Raw genomic sequence first — 20,107 nt, 5'->3', positions numbered from 1 at the left:
AACTGTGGCCAGAACCAAAACAGTAATGGGGGTAGCAGTGAGACATGTTGGAGGACAGATGAGCAGAGGGGTGTCAAAATCTACAGGGGCCTTAGGTCACCTGGAGCCTAGATACTGGGCTTTTGCCCTCTGGCTCAGTCAGAAGGCGGTGTGCATGCTGGGCTCGAATAGTCCCTGCAGGCTCCTGTGGCACCGTCCTTAGGGAGAGGGCACGTCAGGGCAGATACGGTAGAAAGGAAGGCAAAGACTGCAGCTCTTGGAAGCAAGAGTCCTCTGGAGAGGGAACATGGGCACTGCTAAGAGATGTCGAGGGATCTGAGCATTCTCAGGGGTGCAACACCCCTCCCCCAACTGAACCCCCCCCTCCCCTTCCTATGGTAGAGCTAGGTGATCAGAAGGAACTCCCTGCTGGGCAAGAGGAGGGGCTGGTGTCCCTGTGTGCTAATCCCGGGCCTGAGGTCTTCAGAGAGACCTGGGAAACTTCAAGGAGGGGAAGCCAAAGCTGTACTGCAGCTGAGCTCATTAGCCAGCACCCCCTCCCCACGAGGAGGAGGGCGGGAGGCCCAGTGAGCTTGGCGGCAGAGAAAAGGCTGTCACTGTCCTTTCTTCCTTTTGGTACAAGCGTCTCCCTGAGCCTACGATTCTCCTGCAGTGACACCTCTCACGGGCACTAATGAGATCCATGCCACAGAGCTAATGCATTCTGACTGGACTCTGATAGACACCCCACTCATGTGGGGGAGACCACAGGCTAGTACTTCCCCCCACAGAAGGGCCCCCCTCCCCCTTGCTACCACCTGCCAGCTCAGCTCTTGCCCAACTGCTGGGCAGCAAGCTCCTGAGAGTCCATTTGGTCTCTGGCCATGCCACCTGTGCCATGGGCCTCAGCAGGACCCTCCCCAGTCTCAGAGCCGAGGGGCTAAGATCATAGGGCAGGACCACCCAGCTGGGTATCAGGGACTGCTGCAGTTATTCTCCCAGTCAGCGGCAACCAGCAGTCTGAGGACTGCCACGATAGCAGTTTTGACTGATATTTGCTGTGCAGATTTCAGAAAGGAAAGAAGGGAAGTTACCCAGGCTCTGCTACAGAGAGCCCAGTATGGAGGACTCAGGCTTTGTGTGCGTGTGCGTGTGCGTTGCTACAGATTGAACCCAGGGCTCTGCTCATGCTAGGCAAGTGCTCTACCCACTGAGCTGCATGCCTAGCCCAAAGGACCCAGTCACTGCCTACTACAAATCTTATCTGTCTACTCCTAATGTGGGGCCTGGAAGATGGTAGGACTCCCTGGGCCAAGAGGTAGAGAGAGCAAACAGCAATCAGAGTTAAGAACTTCCAGGGCCAGGGGAGGCCAGAGGTCAGCAGGTGCAGTGTCCTGGCTTCAGGGCAAAGTGGTTTCCACAGGTTTCAACCTGCCTTCCTTTCTTCAGCTGTTGCTGCCCAAGCTTTGTAAAAGCCTGTAAGGGTCACGTGACCTTAAGGAAACTAGGGAAAGTGAGCATGCAGGCTGGGCAAAAAAGAGAGGTGCTTTCTCTCAAGCATGAGGATCTGAGTTTGAGTCCCAGAAGCCAGGTTTTGTGTTTATTTTGTATTGTTTTTTTGAGCTGAGGATCGAACCCAGGGCCTTGCACTTGCTAGGCAAGCGCTCTACCACTGAGCTAAATCTCCAATCCCTTGGTTTTTTTTTTTTTTTTTTTTTTAAGTTAAAGCAATAACAAAGTTCAACATTAAAAAGCACAGCATTGGCAGGGAACAGGGATTGAGAAGCTAGGCTGTGTCCTTGGTATTTATATAATCCTGGCTCCTTAGTTCAACTGGCTGTGGGACCTTAAGCAAGTCATTCAACTGAGATTCCATTCTTGAGGAAGGGAAAGGAATGCCTCCCTTCACAGGACTGTTAGGGAAATGAAACTAGTTTATGAAAAGCGGGAGGAACACTTTGCTGGCCCTCGGATGAAGTGAAAGTAGCTGTGAGGCCATCCTGTCTTGGAGACAAGCTAACTGGGGTTCCTGACAGAGCCACAGAGCCTCGGAAGTTGGCAGATCTACATTTAGCAGCCCTGCCACTGTAGCCCTACCTTAGACGTCAGGCTTCCAAGGCCAAACCCACCTCTACTCTGCTAACACGTCTCGCTTACAAACCCCCAGAGCCTTTCTGCCCACTGCCCGGCATCTCGGACCCTCCCTTAGCCACTCCTCAGCTGTCATCCCCTTCAGTCTCCAGCTCTAAAGTCTACCTGAAGTTCTGTGGGTACCAGGAACCAAGCCTGAATTTATACTAATTCACCTGTAGCCCTGTCACAATTCTTGACACAAGTAAATGCAAGGTAAGCAGTTAATGGCTAAAACGAAGTTTCCCCTGGTGCTTGCCCCCATTCTCAGCGCTGCCCTGGCCTTCAATGACCTTTTCGTGTCTTTCTTTTGGCCTCCCTGCCTTGCAGACTCTCCATCAGTCCTTCCCACACAAACCAGCAGAGCACTCTCGAAGTTCAAGTCAGACCACGTCCTTCCCCTCAAACACCTCAGGATACACAACTTCACTGGCCTTCCTCTCATCCATCCTCTCCCCCTGTCCTCTTCCTATAACACCACCCCTCCAGCAAGCCTGCCTCCTTGTACTCTGAGCAACTCCCCATCGTCAATGTCATATCACCATGGCACTGTGGAAGAACCAATCAGAGCCTGGAGATGGCTAAGTGGTGGGATCTGCACAATTCTTGTTTCCAGCATCACCCAATGCTGCCGCACCCCCACCCAACAATATACATACCATTCCCTACTCCAGCCCGGCAGCTCCTCACACAGTTAATTAGCACCATGTCACTGAGGACCAGCCTGAGTGGCCAGTGACAGGAGCTGACCCCTGACCCCAGGGCTGGGAAGCAGTCCACATCAAACTCTTACAGTGCGACCCTTTTAGCACGCACAGTAACTCGGGGCACCGCCAGCTGAAGCTCATTAAAGCTGTCTCTTTGGTGCGAGGGCCATTAACCTCACTGCTCAAAACCCACACCTCCCCTCCCTGCCTCTCCCAGCCCAATTAATGCCCTCTATCCACCCTCCCTTCCAAACACCCTCACCCACACCTCAGAGCTAGCCAGGAGCTGGCAGGGCTGCCCTCCTCATTCAGACTGCTGAGACCAAGTGCCAAGAAGGGCCAGTGCCCTGGCAGCCTCTGACATTGGCAAAGCCACGGAGAGGGAGCTTCCTGAGCATCTACCTTGAGATGGGCCTTACATAGGCCTTTCCCTGGGCTGCTAACTGGCCCCTCCAACTGCCCCAGGAGGCTGGCAGCACTGGCCCTCAGCTGAGGTCTCAGAGTTCTGCACAGTAAAGCTAGAACTATTTCTGGCTTCATTGTTACTCAGAGCCATGAGCTGCCCCCTGGGCCAGAGAGAAGAAAAAAGGTTCTTTAAAGGAAGGCCACCTCAGGAGTCCTAACCTAGGAGAAGAGACAAGGGAGGGATCACTGAGCCTCAAGAGGCAACAAAAAGTGGCGAGAGGGAGTTGTTCTCCTTACAGATCTACCCTAGTTCAGACATACAGAAGCAGGACATTTAGCTCAAGGCTGTGGAGGACGCCTTCCCACAGTTCTGTTGTTCCACCCACTCAGCCACCAGACTCCACTGCTGCTAGCCCTCTTGAACGAACGCAAGCCTTCTAATGGTCCTATCTCGAACTTAGCCTCTCCCTTGCCCATCACTCTTCCACTGATTCATTTACTTGTCAACTTTTCATCCATCAGCCGCAAGATTTTATTGAGCAACTACTAAGAGTGCAACACCAACTGCTGCACTAATCCTGAATTAGAGCTCTGGTCATAGCATTCTTTCCAACTTCCCCTCTAGACCTTATCTTCAGAGAGGGAAGAATCACCTTTTAACCAAGCACTCAAGGCTCTGCTTCTAGCTGTTTACTTAACTAAACTTTCTATTCCAGTCTTAGGAAACTACTTGCAGATGTCTAAACTTATCTTCTTAATATGCTTTCAGGTCTTCAGGCTTTCTTTGTACACACATTTTCCCTACCTAAATACTACTTCTTTGTTTTTCTACCTAGAAAATGTATTTATCCTTCAAGGATCCCAACTCAAGTTTTTTATCTAGTAAATTTCCTGCTGATCCCTCAAGATTTATCACAGAAAGAACAGCAGTTATGGCAGGGTGCCCCAGAGCCCCAGGCTTCCTTCCCCCCCTAGTCCCTAGGGCTGACAGAGGGCATCCCAGGAATCACTACAATGTAGATGAAGTAGACGCTACCTTGGCAACTGAGAACAGGGAAACTTCCCTGGTGGCAATCCAGATGTTTCTACTACAACAGGCAAGAATGCATTCCAGGCTCTGTCCCTTCTCAGCATGCTCAGCACCCATGGGCAGTGATAGATGTGAAATAGGTAGAGGGACTAATTTGTAGCAAGTGGCTGGGACCTTCTACCATTCTGATGATGTCTCTAGCCCTACAAATGACACCTTGTCAAAAGTAATCAAGTTCTAATAAGGTCACAATGCCACCCAGCATCATCCTGGCTCCATCCCCTAGAACAATGCCTAGAGCTGGTCATCTGTGTTCCTTGGAAGCATCTTCACACACACACACACACACACACACACACACACACACACACACACACACAATAAGAGACACAGGAAGAGACTTTCTTCTACAGATACACACACATGGGTAGCTGTTTCCATAATCAGACACATGCCCTCAAATAAACATTGGATGTATTGTTAGGCAGACACCTTCTAAGAGACATGTACAAGGAATGAACACTTTATACTCAGACACACAGATATACAGGCAAGATGTCATACACAGACACATATTCACACTGATGTAGCGAAGCTCACAGAGCCACCAACTATGTGGAATTGCAGCCACTCCAGTTCCTCCCAAGCAGAAATCCCTGAGTGTTACCCAACCTGTTACCCCAAGTGGCCCCTCCCAACCCATGTACTCCTCAGTGGAGGCTGCTGCTCCTGCAGGGGAGTCAATACCCTGTGGACGAAGTCATCGGTCAGAAGGACCTAGACTAATTAAAAGCTGGTGAGGTTTAAATAATTCATCTCCTTAACTCCCATTGATCGTCCAGTTTAGTGGCCACAGACTTGAAACAATATTAAACAGCCTCCTCCAGCTCCACAGGGGGTGAGGTGGGGGGGTAAGCTGACATATGCCCATATCCCTGAAGACACTGCCCACTAAGGATGCAGGCAATGGGACAAGGGACAGTACTTTGAATCTAAGGCCACCTGTGACTCACCCAAAGCCTACATTCCAGTCTCCTCTGAAATGTTTTGAGAGGTGCTTTCCAACTGCCCCAATCCATAATATCCTCAATTTGCCCTCCCTACCCTCCTCCCTCCAGCCAATGGTGAGAATCTTCCATAGGGTTGGATACTGAATGAGACAGGAAACCCTCTGTTTGCCAGGGGACTGAGGCATGCAGGCAGGGGACTGACAGAGCTGTCAGGGAGATTTGTGGAGGGACTGACCAATGCCGCTGTGGGGCCGGCCTATGTGTTGCAGGCTGAGGCCCTTGTTCATGTCTAGTAGTCCATTCTTGGGCCAGCAGCCCATGGCGAAGCTGTAAGCCTGGAAGACAGGAGGCAAGAGTTGTTAACAGAGGTCCTGGCCACTGAGCAAACCCCACTCACCAAGTCTCCCCCAGCCCCCACTTCTTCCCTTCAGGTACTTGTAATACCACCTCACTAGAGCCCCTCACCACATTCCCCCCCACCATAAACCCCTTCCTTCTCCAAAGCTGTCCTTCTCCTGGGCCGTCCCATTCAGCATCTGCCGTCCTTCCTGGGAGCCCTTGCAGGGCTCCTCTCTAGAAGTCTGGTTTGTTAGGGTCCTCCCCTCATCAGAGCACCCCTTCACCACGCACTCCTCCACAGATTCCCATCCTGGAACACCACAGCTGTGGTGGGCTCCCTCCCTTGGTATGACTGGTCACAAAGACTCTTCTCAGACAGGACGCAAGAAATTAGTATTTCCGAATTTCTTCCACAAACAGGAAAAATGAAACAGGAACTGGCCAGTAACATGCTTATGGTCAAGTGGCTTTTGATTCTGCACAGGCAAGGCTGTGGAAGGTTGTGAGTGCTGTGTTAGAGCTCAATGAAAGGGGAGTAAGGTCACCAGGTCAACTCGAGCATCAGTGAGGGAGGTACAGGGTGGTGTGTGTGTGTGTGTGTGTGTGTGTGTGTGTGTGTGTGTGTGTGTTCTGTTGAAGGTCAAGTGCTCACTTATGCATATTCAAAGCGGCCACCCATTGATCTGTACTTAATTGTTTTCCTGGGGTTGGGGAAGGAAGTGCTGGGGGCATCGATCTGTTCAGGGCCCCAGCACTCCTCCACTGCTCCCTTCAGCCTCTATCGTACCATCTGGCCTCTAGCAACTTCCATCTTTGGGGAACACATGGCAGGACAGGATCTGCCTTCCTCACTGGCATAAAGCAGCATCTTTCCTCACTGGCACGACAGGCCTAATGTCACTGATGAGGAAACTGAGGCCCAGAAGAAAGTGACTTGTGAGCTGTGTGGGTTAGACCTCTACAATGTGGCCGAGGGGGATTTCTTCCTTCTTAGTTTGCCAAAAAAGTCCTGGGCTTCTGCCAGTGGGCCTGAAATCAAATTAAACATTTAACTATCCCTGTCCCTTCACTTCAGAAGTTGCTAAGCACTGAGCTGGCCTTCTTCTAATGGCAGGAAGGTGACAGCATGTGGGACAGTGGCAAAAGGGATGAAACCTGGGTGATCTGGATCAAGTGAGAAAACCAAAACATGCTGGCCATGCTTAGATAAGCACTGTAGTGCCCACCTACTTCTGTGCACAGCAGCTCCCTGAGGAGAAGACCCAGCCCAGGGCCAGAAGCAAGGGGGGGGAGGGGTGGTGTGTGTGTGTGTGTGTGTGTGTGTGTGTGTGTGTGTGTGTGTTGGGGGTGTATCTGACAGTATATATCCGTGCCAGAGCCCAGGAGCTAGGCAGGCAGAGGGCCAGTTTCTCTCCTTTCCAGCTTCAGGAACCCAGCCCATAGGCACTAGAAGACTAGGAGCCAATGCAATTTAAAGCTCAGCACTTCCAAAGCCATTTTCCTTGACCACAGAGGGAGCAGCCAAAGCTCAACTCCAGCCAACCCTTCTCTACCTTCTCCCAGGTCACCACTACAGCCACCAATTGGAGGTTGAGTGTGGAACTTGAAGATGGGTTTGGGAGACAGCATGCTGGCAGAGCCAGGAAGGGCATGATGGGATGCACACAGCAAAAGGATGCAGGCAGACATGGGACAGAGTTAGTAGGTGGGCACAGCTGGGGGAACTGCTGAGCATGGCCAGCTGAGGCTGGAGCGCAGTGGGCCAGAGAGCAGTGGCGGCTGCCTTTCAAGTACTTTAAAATCACTTACAAAGGCCGGATTAAACGATCAGAAATTCCATTTAATAGGACAAATAAAGAAATAACAATCTACTCTATCAGCCTGGAGAAGGCAAGCTGGATGGTTTTTCCCCCCCTTGAAAAAGGAAAAAGGGAAGGAAGGGGGAAAAAAGAAGGATAATGTGTGTTTACTCAAGCAAAGAAAAAAATATTTAAGTGATGTCGGGGAGAAGATTGCAGTAACTAGTGAAGAATAACATCGTCTACTTTGCTGTCAAATCACACCCGAATTTCAGTAATAGATTCTCGGCTGACACTCAATTCAATTCGAAGGTGATCCTGCTTTATCCCAGCCCATCAAATATTAAACACTTGCATTAGCAGGTGCTGCCGCTTCCCGGCTTAAAGCGGCGGGCGGCAGGGCTGTGGCAGCCCCTCAACTCTGCTTGTGGCTCGGGGACAGGGCATCTTAACGTTATCTGCACGTCATCCGGAGCCTTATCTCAGCTAAGCGGGAAGACCACTTCAGATAACATTAGATGCTTGCCCCATACGTCACCATGATTAGATTATTACTGTAATTATGACTCCCCAAGATCTTTCCAGGCTAGGATGGGTAGAAGGGGGATGGAGGGCCAGGCTGGACCAGGGCAAGCTGGAGCCCCAGGCGGGAGAGAAGTAGCAGGCAAGGTGCAGCCTGGTCCCGCCTGACGGATGCCTTTCAGGAAGGGCAGTGTAGCTTGTCAGAGCAAGGGTGAGATGGATTGGCGTCTCCACTGTGGCTGTGGTGTCATGCTGCACCGTTTCACAGTCCTAGATAAGGCATGCTAACCAATGTTGCTGAGACACAGCCTCATCCAGCACTTCCTCAGGGGGTATGGGCCAGGAGGAGGGGGTGGCATGTGCACATGGGTCTGCCAAGCTCCTAATAAGAGGGATTTAATTTTTACAAATGCTGCTTCCAGCGGGGCCTTCACATACCAGCCAAAGTCCAAAATGATATTAAAAACGGTTAATTAAAACTGCTCTCCTTCAGCCTGGGATTCCTCCTGCTGCCCCTGCTGAGAACACTGGCTCATCTCCCCCAGAGCTTAACCTTCTGACATGGCTACCAGTCTCAGAGAAGCAGTCTAGGCACAGCATCTCAACACTCACCCCACCCCACCCCCGCAAAACACACACACACACACACACACACACACACAAAACAAACAAACAAACAAACAAACAAAACAAAACAAAACAAAAAAACACCTCTATCATTTTGGAACTTATCAGGCACAGCTAGCACTCACAGTCACAGGCAACACAGAGACACAAGAGGCTCTTAGAGCAGTGCAACTTGTGTTCCCATCACCGGGTACTCTGGGCTTCACATCTGCATACCTTGGTATGCCATCTGGAAGCCTCCCATCCCAGGCAATATGTATCAGGGAGTGGCTGACTATGTAGGTGCTCGTGTGCCTCGGCCCCTCCCTCCAGTGACTGCCCATCCTGCTATCCTCCTCAAGAGACTGCATCTGTAAACATCCTTAGCAGAGCTCTTCCAGGAGTCTTTTTGTGAGGATTCTGGTTGGAAGGTCAAGGCTGCCACTTGGCAATCAATCAGAGCAAGAGGCTGAGTCCTGTGTGAGGCTGGAGGAGGCTAGGAAAGCCTCCTGGAGGAGTGTTACTGGAAGGCCTGAGTATAGCCAATAGGGAGCCCTTAAATCCAGGCAGAAGATGCAGCCAAGACAAAAGAGAATGGAAGGAGAAGGGAGAGGCTTCCTCTTCTTGCTCCCTTCCTTCAACCTGTGGGGAAGGAGCAAGGGCCTAGAGGCTTCCTAATCTTGATCAGTGTGGGACAAGAATCTGTTTTTCTTTTCTTTTTTCTTTTTTCTTTTTTTTTTTTTTTTTTTGGTTTTTGGATACAGGGTTTCTCTGTGTAGCTTTTGCGCCTTTCCTGGAACTCACTTTGTAGACCAGGCTGGTCTCAAACTCACAGAGATCCACCTGCCTCTGCCTCCCGAGTGCTGGGATTACAGGCATGCGCCACCACCACCACCGCCCGGCTCAGGAATCTGTTTTAAGAGCTCTCTTCAAGACCTTGTACATGGGCTGTTTCCCAATGGTCGATGCTTCCCCATAGCACCTCAGAGGCATCAAAGGCCCACCTGTCTAGATGTGCAGTTAGCACCTAACTCTTGGAGTCCCCAGCCAGAGGGGGGGGGCAGGTGGGAGGATGACTACTAAGGAGAGGAAGATGACTTCTAAGTTCTGTCCCTGACAGCCACTCAATGCTGAGCCAGGAGGACAGGTGGAGCTGGATTGAAAGATGCTGTACCCACTGAACCAACCCACCCTACCCTGTCAGGCAGGCACGCACACTTCCCTTCCCCTGGGCCACTGTAATTTCCATGCGCAGGGAAGCAGGTGCCGAGCTGCTCCCGGCTGGCTTTCCCCTCTTGTGGCTCTGCCCGCCTTGGCTGCTGCCCCATTAGCTTAGTGGCCAGCCATCTGCGACGGGCCTGCTGCACAGCCCCTGCTGTAGGCGCGGCGGGTGGCCCCCTGTGTAACAGGGAGCTTTGCCATTAGCGCCTTTAATATTCTGACACCTCAGCACAGCCTGCTATTACATGCAAACGCTGATCGCCCTGTGAAATTACATTGCTGGGCCCGCGAAATGGAATCGTGTATAATCAGCCTCCTCCATGCACTGTCAGTCCCATCACAAACACGGCGCCCGTCGGCTTACGGGGGCTTAGCAGCTGCGACAAGTGTATTGGGTTTAATAGATGAAGTAGCCCTCAACGACAGCAGCATCAGATCCTTCAAAGAGGAGAGAAGAGGCATCAACAGCTGCTCTGGTGTCCCTGCTCACACATACACTACCCGACAGCGGGTGGACAGGGCAGCAAGGGGTTGAGTAAAAGGCTAGACCCTAGCTCAGACTGCAGACAAAAGTAGAGACTACACAGTAACTTCCAGAACACCATGGACCAACATATCGGCTCTCTGCTGACAAGGAGAAGAGCAGCCCTTGGATCCTTCTGGATGACTTGTCACCCTGCAGAGCCAAGACTGGTGAGCTCTTTCCCAAGACTAGAGACCAAATCCAGCCTGTCACTGTCTTAATGCCTACCAGAGAGGAAGGTGAAGGTGCCGTTCTTTAGTATGGAAGTTGGACAGATGCAAACACTACCTAAATATCAACATGTCTTCTTTACTTGAGGCATAAGAGATGGAAACTGGAGCCACTGAAACAGGAAACATGCATGCTAGTTGGGTATTCTACCACTGTGATACACTGCTGGCCTTAACCAGCACTCAGCCAGTGAGCTGAGTATCCAGGCCACACGCAAAACACAGACTGGGTATGTGCCATGTGTGCTTAGCCATACCCAGCAGCCCATGTCTCACAGAAAGGAAGGGCATTCTGAGCTCAAATCTGCACTCAACTCCTGGGTCTGCAAGTTAACACATTAACCCTGAGTGACTTACTACACTTTTCTGAACCATAGTTATCTACACTACAAAAAGAGACAACACTTTCTCTGTGTGTACCTGTGGCCACCCAGACACACTCACTTTCATCACCACCTCCAGGTACTTGTGGTGTCATCACCCAGAACGTGCACCACCTTTAAGACTACTACTACTCTCATCTTTTACAGGTTCAGCCTAATACCAACTGTGGAAAATTATGTTTACCAAAGACAGTCATGTTATCTCCCATCCCATCATCAAAAGTTTATGTCTCCTCCCGTTCCTTGGAAACAGGATGGTTTTTGTAACTATTTCTACTGTAGTGCTCAAATGCTGTTACTGCAAAGCTACTACAGAAATGTGTAGGCAGATTCCGCCCCAGGTGCTAGAATACTTGTCCAAGCCCTGAACTGCTAGCAAGTACTGAGACCGTCCCAAGACAGCCACACCAAGTACTGAGACTGTCCTAGGACAGCCAAACAGTGAGGAAGTTTAAAACAACTCAGAGATGCCACACAGAGAAGCCACGGGACTGGATAAAAAAGGGAGGTGCCAGCCGGCCCCCAGCTGCTCCAGACACACAGTGTGCCAGATCAGAGCTAGATCATAGCCACATGAGAGCCCATGCTTTCATAACTGAACTTTCCAGAATTTGTTGTTAGGATCATTAAATTTTGGGATGATTAGAAGTAGAGTAATAATTGAAAGTCCAGTACCTACTCTTTTCTGGATATACTCTGCAGGTATCTTCAAATTTTTCTTTCCTATAGCTTCTAGACTATTTCTCTCCCTGTGAGGCTTTATTCCAAATGATCACCACTTTGGCTAACTTCAATATCTACAGAATAATACTACAGTATAGAAAATTTGCCTCTCAATTTATTGACTCCTGGTTCTCATTAATGACCTTCTATAAAGAGCTACTTCTGCCTCCTTCCATCTTTCCCCACAGCCGTCCTCTGAACTGCTTCCCTTCTGGACCCTCATCTTGACGGACTCCCCGGACCGCAGAGAGTGTCTGTCATCCCTCTCTCCCCCTCTGCTTTTGCCTCCACTCCACCTGCAGGCTGTCCATTCCTTCTGGCCCTCACTCCCTTTTCTAGTAGGCCTAGAACCTCGACTCTAGTATTTCAACTACCCAATCCTAGTCCCCAACTCCCCTAACCACGTGTCTTACACACCTTTCCTGAAAATGCCCAACAACAGTATTTGCCACATTGCTCTTGAGCTTAGTATTTACAGAAGTCACTCTTCTATGTAGGAAGTGGTCACCATGGATCCAAGATTGCCATCTTAGCACACACTCCATAGCACCCAAACCGTCTTTCCTATTTTCACAAAAATAATGAAGTCACAGGCAGAATTATATGCTCTGCATTTAAAGAGGCAGGCTCTTGCCCACCTGCCCCTTCGCCTCCAGATCTAATAGAGACACAGCACTTCTTGCCCACAGCCAGTCCTATGCTTGGGCTTTACTCGCCAACCCTTCCCACCTCCTCAGCTTCTTGCTCCATTCTTTCTAAATCTGCAGCTTCAAATAACAGGAGAGTAGGAGGGGGCTACTGGAAAGAAGAAGGGGCCCAGAGGGAGTGGGGTGGGGATGAGAGACATATCGAGGAAATATGGCCAACATACATACATACATGTACAAAACTGCCAATGATATAATTTTTTTTTCAATAAAAAAAAAAGAAAACTCTTACCTAATTGTTAATTAGCTCCTTCCCCTTTGCATTGAAGCATTTGCTTAAACCTCTACCATATTCACAGAACCTCTCTGAGTCCCACTTTCCTCTGGAGGACAACAACTTCAAATCCATAGAGCTGCTGTGAGGACTGAGTTAGCATATAAGGTGTTGAAATGATCCCAAGCTCCTGAAAAACTACCCTTTTTAAAAGCTCCCATTTATTCCCCATCCATCTAGAGCCCACCTGTTAACAAAACTTCTCAAAACTGTCCCCTCACTCCCAGCACCCCACTGTGGTCATGTCACTGCTCCTGCTAAGGTCAACAACCTTCACCTTGCTGTCCTTGTTTGCACAGCTGCGGGCTTCTCGCTGGCTGCAGCACTCCACAGCCTACTCCATCTTTGGAGCCCTTTCCCTGTGCTTCCTTGACATTGACTCTCTCAGTTTCCCCAGCTCTGCCACGGTCCTCACATTCCCACATCTGGTCCTTTGCATCTGGTCACCAAATACATGACACATTCTGTTCTCCTTTCCTAGCTTTTCCTAGTCGCTATCACCCTCCTTTGGTGATTTCAACTCCTTTGTCTTTAACCTGTCTACCTTCCACATTTGTATTTCTTATTGCTACCTAAATGCCAAACACACATTACTTAGCTAGCCTTTCCATGTGGGCTTCACACATGCACTTGTATGTTTAGAATATAGCTCAACATCTATCTAAGCTGCTCCTTCTCCTGGGTTCTTAGAACCCAGTGTATGCCACCTCTATCACCAAACTGGTCTGCTAAGCCAAAAATTAAGAGTCAGACTGGATCCCATTTTCTTCTTTACTGTTACCAAGTCCTGTGATTGTTGGTGCATGTCTCATGCTTACTCAAGCAAGGGTAAGCACTAGCCTAAGATGCCCTCTGCTTTTGCTGCTGCTGCTGCTTCTTCTTCTTCTTCTTCTTCTTCTTCTTCTTCTTCTTCTTCTTCTTCTTCTTCTTCTTCTTCCTCCTCCTCCTCCTCCTCCTCCTCCTCCTCCTCCTCCTCCTCCTCCTTTTTTTTTAAATTTCAACTTGACTCAAAAGTGCCCCCCTTTGGTCTTTCCTGACTCATCTGACTCGAAATCCACCTACAGTCTGAACAGTCCCTGTGACAGTAGAGGTCTTTACCAGTCTGCTGCAAATCCACTGGAGACTCCTATGAGCAATGGCTAGACTGTTATCTCGTGATGCTCTACCAGGAGAAGAGGAGGGAGAGGAGGAGAAGGATACAGTCTCTGTCCTTCAAGAACCGTCTTTCTTCTTACCCAGCAGCGCGGCAATCCTTCAGCCATTCTCAGAGCTGTGTGAAGCAACTCCTGCCTCCCTTCTCCTTCCCTGAGCTCTTCAGCTATGGGGGTCCCATTCCATCCACTGGGCCCAGCAGAATCTCGGCCAGTGAGCCTACAGCGGCAATAGGATGGGCTTTTGAGTCAGGTAACAGGAACTCAACCTCCCCAAGCCTAGCTGGAAGCTCTGTTGGTGCACTGTGCTCTCTGACTACCAACACACGTCAGGGGCCTTGCAGCTGCATCCACCTCTGCCCATCAACGGAATGTAAGTAGAATAATTAGCTTCTCCACGTACTTGACCTTACACTGCCCACACCACAACAGCTGCCTCTCATGTGCTAGGCCACTGCCACAGTAAAAGCAGGAGTTGTACCCAAGCTCTATAGTCCACAGCACTTGGTACTGGAGGTCCAAGGATGGAAAGACAGTGGCCAGCTCAGTTTGATACCATTAGGGTCCTAAGTACTTTCAGGTAGAGTACTTGCTGAGTCAGAGGGGACTTGGGGACACCAAGGTTTATGGGAAGGAAACAAGGTAAGAGGCTCCTGAGCTATGCTGCCTGGGCCCTGCAGAGGAGTCTAGCCGTGCAGAGCTGCCTGCACACTGTCACTGTCTAAGGCAAATAGGTCAGTAGGAGCCACCTGTCTGGAGTAAGAGCTACACTAGGGGTTCTTTGTTTTCCTTACAATTTCTCTCTCACTGCTGCTTTTGAGCCAGCCCGTTCCTCCCTGGGGTGCTGGGGATTGAATGAAACACCACCCCCGGCTCCAATAAGTGTATTTCAATTACATCTGTCACTGTATAACGATATAATGATATATCATGTGATATTAAATCCATGGTAATCATATCAGGGATTTTTTTTAATCGTGCACTAATCACATTATTACATCTCTATAATTAACAACAGGAGGTATGGAAATCCAGTTAAGGCAGTAGGCTCAATGTAGTTCTCCCCACCCCCATCTTAGTTACCTCCAGATTAGGGCCAGATTAGGAGATGGGGACTGCAGGGCATTAACAAGCTGAGCCAGTTTTACCTCCCAGTGCCACTGCCATAGGCAGAACCTTCAGCATCCAGGGCTGACAGACATAATCCAGACTGAGATCAGAATGTCCAGCTTGTAGCTGCTCAGAAAAGAGCCCACAAGAGAAGCAGAGCCACCGGGCTCAGCTGAGCCTTCTAGACCTCCTACCTGAACCGGTGGCATCAAGTCCTCGGCAGAGGGAGGCCCTCGAAGGTGCTTGTGAGGCCCAGGGCAAGTCTCTGTCTCCCACAGCGGAGTGCCCCGTTACTGCGGCCCACACTCCCCTCTGACCTGGCCTCCGACAGCTCCAATATCACCGGGTACAGCAACTGGGATTCTTTGCCTCTTGGTCTCATCAGTCTTGATGACCACAGAACAAACCCAACCCTCCCTGGGGCCATTCCTTCTCAGTTCTCTTTCTCTGAAGACTTGCCCTTCATATTACATGAGAAGTGGGTTTCTGATAACCACTGGATTGTTCTCACATCCCCTAAACAGTGTAAGTTCTTATTCTTCCCCATCCAAGCCTAGAGGGAGAGGAAGGGCTGGGGACTGAGCTTGAACCATGTCAAATGACCGAGCCTGCTTTTCCCACCCCCTTCCTGATACTGAGCTGTTAGGGCTAATCCCCTCAGGGGTGTCAGAACCAGTCTGCAAAGCAGAATTCTGTGTTTCAAGTCCAAAGCTTTGAACCTGGCATGTAACTAGTCCTCAGTGAGGGGCAGGCATTTTGCTAAGTTTGACTCTCAGAAGTTGGACAAGCCTGAAGATAAAAGAGAAAAATCATGTCCTTTTTCCTAATAAAAAGGAGACACTAATAGCAGTCAGCACTTAGGCAAAGCACTTTAACTTTCTAAAGTGCTTTCGAAATTAAAATATAATCCTTTATTGAGTGTGTGCCACCACCATCTGCCCACCCTTCACACACAGCACACACACCTTTCCTTTTTTCCTCCCTAGGAAAACAGAAAAGGGGTGCACAACATCCATCGCACGGCCTCCCCCTCTCTTGTCTGGACTGCTCATACAGTGTTTTGTTGTTGTTTTGTTTGGTTGGTTTTAGCAAATGCTTTGTGCTGAGCCCTGTACTGGAAATATCCAAGTCCAGTGGACTAGGCCAGTGCCCTCAAAGAGCCACAAGCCAAAAGAAAAGACACTTAAACACAGTTGCAGAACAACAGTGATGGCCCACATCCTCCAAGAACTTTGGTGAATAAATGAAACCTGGAAAGACATCACAGAGAAGAACCCAGATGGCCTTCACTAGGACATACCAGGTGGGGTACCATCCAGGCAAAGAGCTGATTTGTCTAGGTGAGACAAGAAAGTCCTAAGAGAGCAGCTGATTACAGACACAACTAGGGTTACAGATGGCTCAAGAAGAAGGGAAGCCTGTGGAGTCAGATGAGGCCTCTAGAGGTGCGGCCCAAAGAACCTCCTTTCTGAGACAGATCTACCATGCTAGCCACCGGATCTCCCTTGTCAAATCAGTCTGTCCTCTACCCAGGTGTATCAGAAAGGAAGGATCTAGGCTTCAGAAACATACTGACCCACTGTCAACATCTACTAGAGTATCCATCTGCCAAGTTAGATGCACACACACAGCAACAAAGACAGCTCCAAGCTCAGAGAGTCAAGTCTATGGGCAAGGAAGATACTAACTACGAAGCTACACAACTGATCATAAATTTGCAGCTGTAGTATGAGTGCCAAGACTAAATACAAGCTGTTGTGATGGATGAGGACAGGAACAGCATGCCCCACACAGATTGCACGCTGAGTAGTGGGAGACGGTTAAGGGAATACTGAGCCAAAGACCCTGGGAAGAAGCTGGAGACCAAGTAGCAGAAAATCCAAGTTGGGCTCTTATGGTTACAAAGCTAAAAAGACTGAGCTGAGGATGTAGCTCAGTTATCAGAGTACTAGCCTAGCATGTATGAGGCCCTGGGTTCAAACTCCAGCACTGCCTAAACTGGGCATAGTGGTGCACAAATGTATCTCAGGAGGATCACAAGGTCAAAAGCATCCTCTGTTCCACACTACATGAGACTTTGTGTGCAGCTGGGTGTCGGGCAGGACACGCAGGGGATGAGTCATTGGCTAAGGGGCTTGTTGCCAAGCCCGATGGCACAAATGTAATCCCCAGGACCCAGAGGTAGAAAGAGAGAGAAGAGTCACCAAAGCTGTCCTGTCTCAACAAGTATGCCATAACATGTACCCATCCCACCACAATTCTTCTCAAGATAAAGACTGAATGGATGTGAACAATGCCGGAGGGGAGGGGAGGGGAGGGGAGGGGAGGGGAGGGGAGGGGAGGGGAGGGGAGGGGAGGAGAGGAGAGGAGAGGATCTCTTGTAACTCTAGCCACTCAGGATGCTGCACACAGAAGGCTAGAGTCTGAGGCCAGTCTAGGCAAGACAGCAAGACTAGCTTAAAAATAGAAACTAAGAACAAGCAAGAGGGCACAGAGTAGTATGGGGAGGTAGCTCAGCCTCTGAATACTTGCCTAGCATGCACAAAGCCCTGGGTTTGATCCTTAGCATTGTTTGTAAAAACAGAAACAAAAACCCCTGCTGGACATGAGCAGAAAAATCACTTCAGGAAATGGCAACTCCAGTCTCAGGACCTTTAGTTCCCTCCTGGAAACAAGGGCCTTAATTACTGATTCCTCCAGGAATTAGTAGTTCCCTCACTTCCTAATCGTTTGTCCCACTCCTCCCTGCCCCTTCCAGACTGCCCAACCAAACCTTCCCAACAACACCTTGCTCAGCACATCCATACACATCTGACACTCTGACTTGGTTGCTAGAGTCTGTCTTGTCACCCCTTCATCTCTGACTGCTATTTTAGAGGCAGGATCTAAGCTCTACCCCAGGCCCCAGAGACAGGCAGGTCCCGTTCCAGTCAGAAGTCTAGGTCCCCTCCCTCTGCCCACAGTCTGAGGACTGCACAGGCCTCCACTTGAAAAGGGTGCTAAAAGCAATGATGTCTCCAAGTGCGATGGGAGATGTTTGTGTCTGCTTTACCCTTGGCTTTTTGCTCTGGTTCAGGTAGGAGCGGGGTGGGCTGGCTGGCAGATCTGAGAGCGCGGCACGCCCCAGCGGGCAGGGCGCACAGCGCGGAGGAAGGCGCGAGTCAGTCTGGAGTGCTCCCCATTTATCAAGCTCACGCAGGCCGCCAGCCGAGCGAGTCTTTCTATCATTACACCTCTCAAAATCCGATTCATACCACTAATCCTGCCTTCATTCTCCCAGATTAATAACATCTCTTTCAACCTTCACAGTGTGATAAATAGACAAAGAGAGAACAAAAGGAGAGACAGAAGAGAGAGAAAGAGCTGGAGCAAGTCCCCATAATAGAGAGAGCCGAGAAAGAGGAGAGGGAAAAAAGGAGAGAGAGCGAGAGCAGGCATCGGCTGGAGACTGCAGCTACCTCAGAGAGCCGCTCTGAGGAGAGCTGGCGGCTGCGCCCCGCTATGCTCTGCTCTATCCCCAAAGAGAAAGAAAGGCTCGTTAACAGCTCCTTCCTGCCTGCACTTTTGTTCAAATTCTTTCCTTCCCTTCCAATCCTGCTTTAGGTCAAATTCTAGTGAAAATGAGTCTCCTGGCTTCCTGATCTCCTCCTAGCCTCCCAACGAGGCCTAGAGAACCAGCCTGGCCCTTCTGGAAGGCTGAGTCTGGGTGCATGACGGGCCAGGAGTGGCTTTGATGAGGGAAAGCCAGTCTGTCCCAAGTTTCACCAAGGTTGTTCCGTTAATCCCAACCTGAGCCCTTTCCTGCTATCTTGGCATAAAGAGAAAGGGTCAAGAGCAAGGGAGGCCTGGGCCTCCTTAAGGCACTGTCCTATGCATCTTGCCACCATAAGGCCCAAATGCAGGGCCCCTAGCCCCCAGCAGCCCAGCCAGATGGTAAATGCAGATGGCCCTCAGACTTGTTAAACTGCAAGTATGGCCACACCTCCAAATTATGGAGAAATGTGTCAGGGACAAGTCACTGGGCCCCAGACCTATACTACAATTTATCTGTTGCTTCTTCTCTACCTGGAAGTTTACCTATGCATATCTCCACAGGATACTCCCTTTTCTCTGCACAGACCCCACTGAAGGGTCCTCTCCTGGATACCATTCAAGTTCTTCAAGGGTAATCCAATCACTCCTCTTATGGCTCTGTAGGGCAACACCGTTTCATCACCCTCTCGTGACAGTACTTCCCTCATTCAGGGGTAGGGTGGGGGCTGGGGTGTTGTCTCAATTCCTCTATTTCCAGGTCCAAGTTGCCCTAAGCACTTCAATTCTTTCTTTGCTTTGCCTAAACTAGCCCTAGACTGGACCTGCCCTCTGGGCTACCCAGTGTTCTTAGCCGGGCTTAGAGCAGGAGCAGAAGCACACCACACCATACAGGAAGCTCCAGCAGCAGCCTGCATCCATCGTCTTCACAATCCATCAGAGTCGGAGGAGGGCTGCAGCCAGCTCTTTAGACCACTGCAGCTCTGACAACACTCACGGCAATTAAGGAGTAGAGCATGGGGTGGTGCATGCAGAATGGAGTCCTGCCCCTGCCCTGCCCAACCCAACCTTGTAGAAGGAGCCTTTTACAACACTCAAACATAGAGAATCTGGCAGTAGCCGGGAATACCCTAAGGCAGACTGTTGGTAGAAAGCTGGTGGTTGGTATACGTAGAGAACAGTGGTCTGTAGTCTTATATAGGGAATTTCATACAGATGCTTCTCCAAGTCTTTCCTTCAGCAAGCTCTCTCTCCCTTCTCCCTGATCCTGCTACTCAAACACAACTGTCTTTTAGGACTCAAATGGCTGCTGTTCATATGCACCATTCACTTCTGGGGACCCCTCATTTCTAGTCCCAGTTCTCCAGTCTTTCCAGTTAAACTGTCACTTGAAATCACATGAAAACTCAGGGGAGAAAACAAAAGAAGGAACCCAACCCCAGCTTCGCAGGCCCCAGAAAGAAACCCTAAGGGAGGAACGCAGAAATGGGCAGAGGGAGGTTGGTGATGCCTCCACAAAACTCTAGACATCCCTAACGCCTTCCCACAGCCTCAAAGAACTCACCACACTTCTCTTCCTGGATCAGACACTTAAACAGGAAGTGTGTCAGGATGATGGGACTGGTGTTCCCCTATGGGAAGAAGGGTCTGAGGCAAGACAGCAAGAGGTGGGGGGGGGGGGGGACGACTATAGTCCTGGTGATGGGGATGAGTCTTTTGTTGTTTTT

General features: G+C 50.1%; 1 protein-coding gene across 7 annotated transcripts in view; it reads right to left on the bottom strand.

Annotated features, from left to right (window-relative positions):
- The window catches only part of Eri3 (ERI1 exoribonuclease family member 3), a 132,688-nt gene that overhangs the window by 21,661 nt on the left and 90,920 nt on the right, over positions 1–20,107 (bottom strand). For 5 of the 7 annotated variants that reach the window (XM_036180051.1, XM_036180054.1, XM_036180048.1 and 2 more), the window contains one exon: positions 5,497–5,596. The exons of the other annotated variants lie outside the window; for them this stretch is intronic. In XM_036180051.1, the coding sequence (XP_036035944.1) occupies positions 5,497–5,596 (100 nt within the window). The remainder of the gene's footprint in view (positions 1–5,496; positions 5,597–20,107) is intronic. 7 annotated transcript variants of the gene reach the window in all.

This window comes from Onychomys torridus, chromosome 2, assembly GCF_903995425.1.
Source record: "Onychomys torridus chromosome 2, mOncTor1.1, whole genome shotgun sequence".
Taxonomy (NCBI): domain Eukaryota; kingdom Metazoa; phylum Chordata; class Mammalia; order Rodentia; family Cricetidae; genus Onychomys; species Onychomys torridus.
This window is presented reverse-complemented; position numbering and strand designations above follow the sequence as displayed.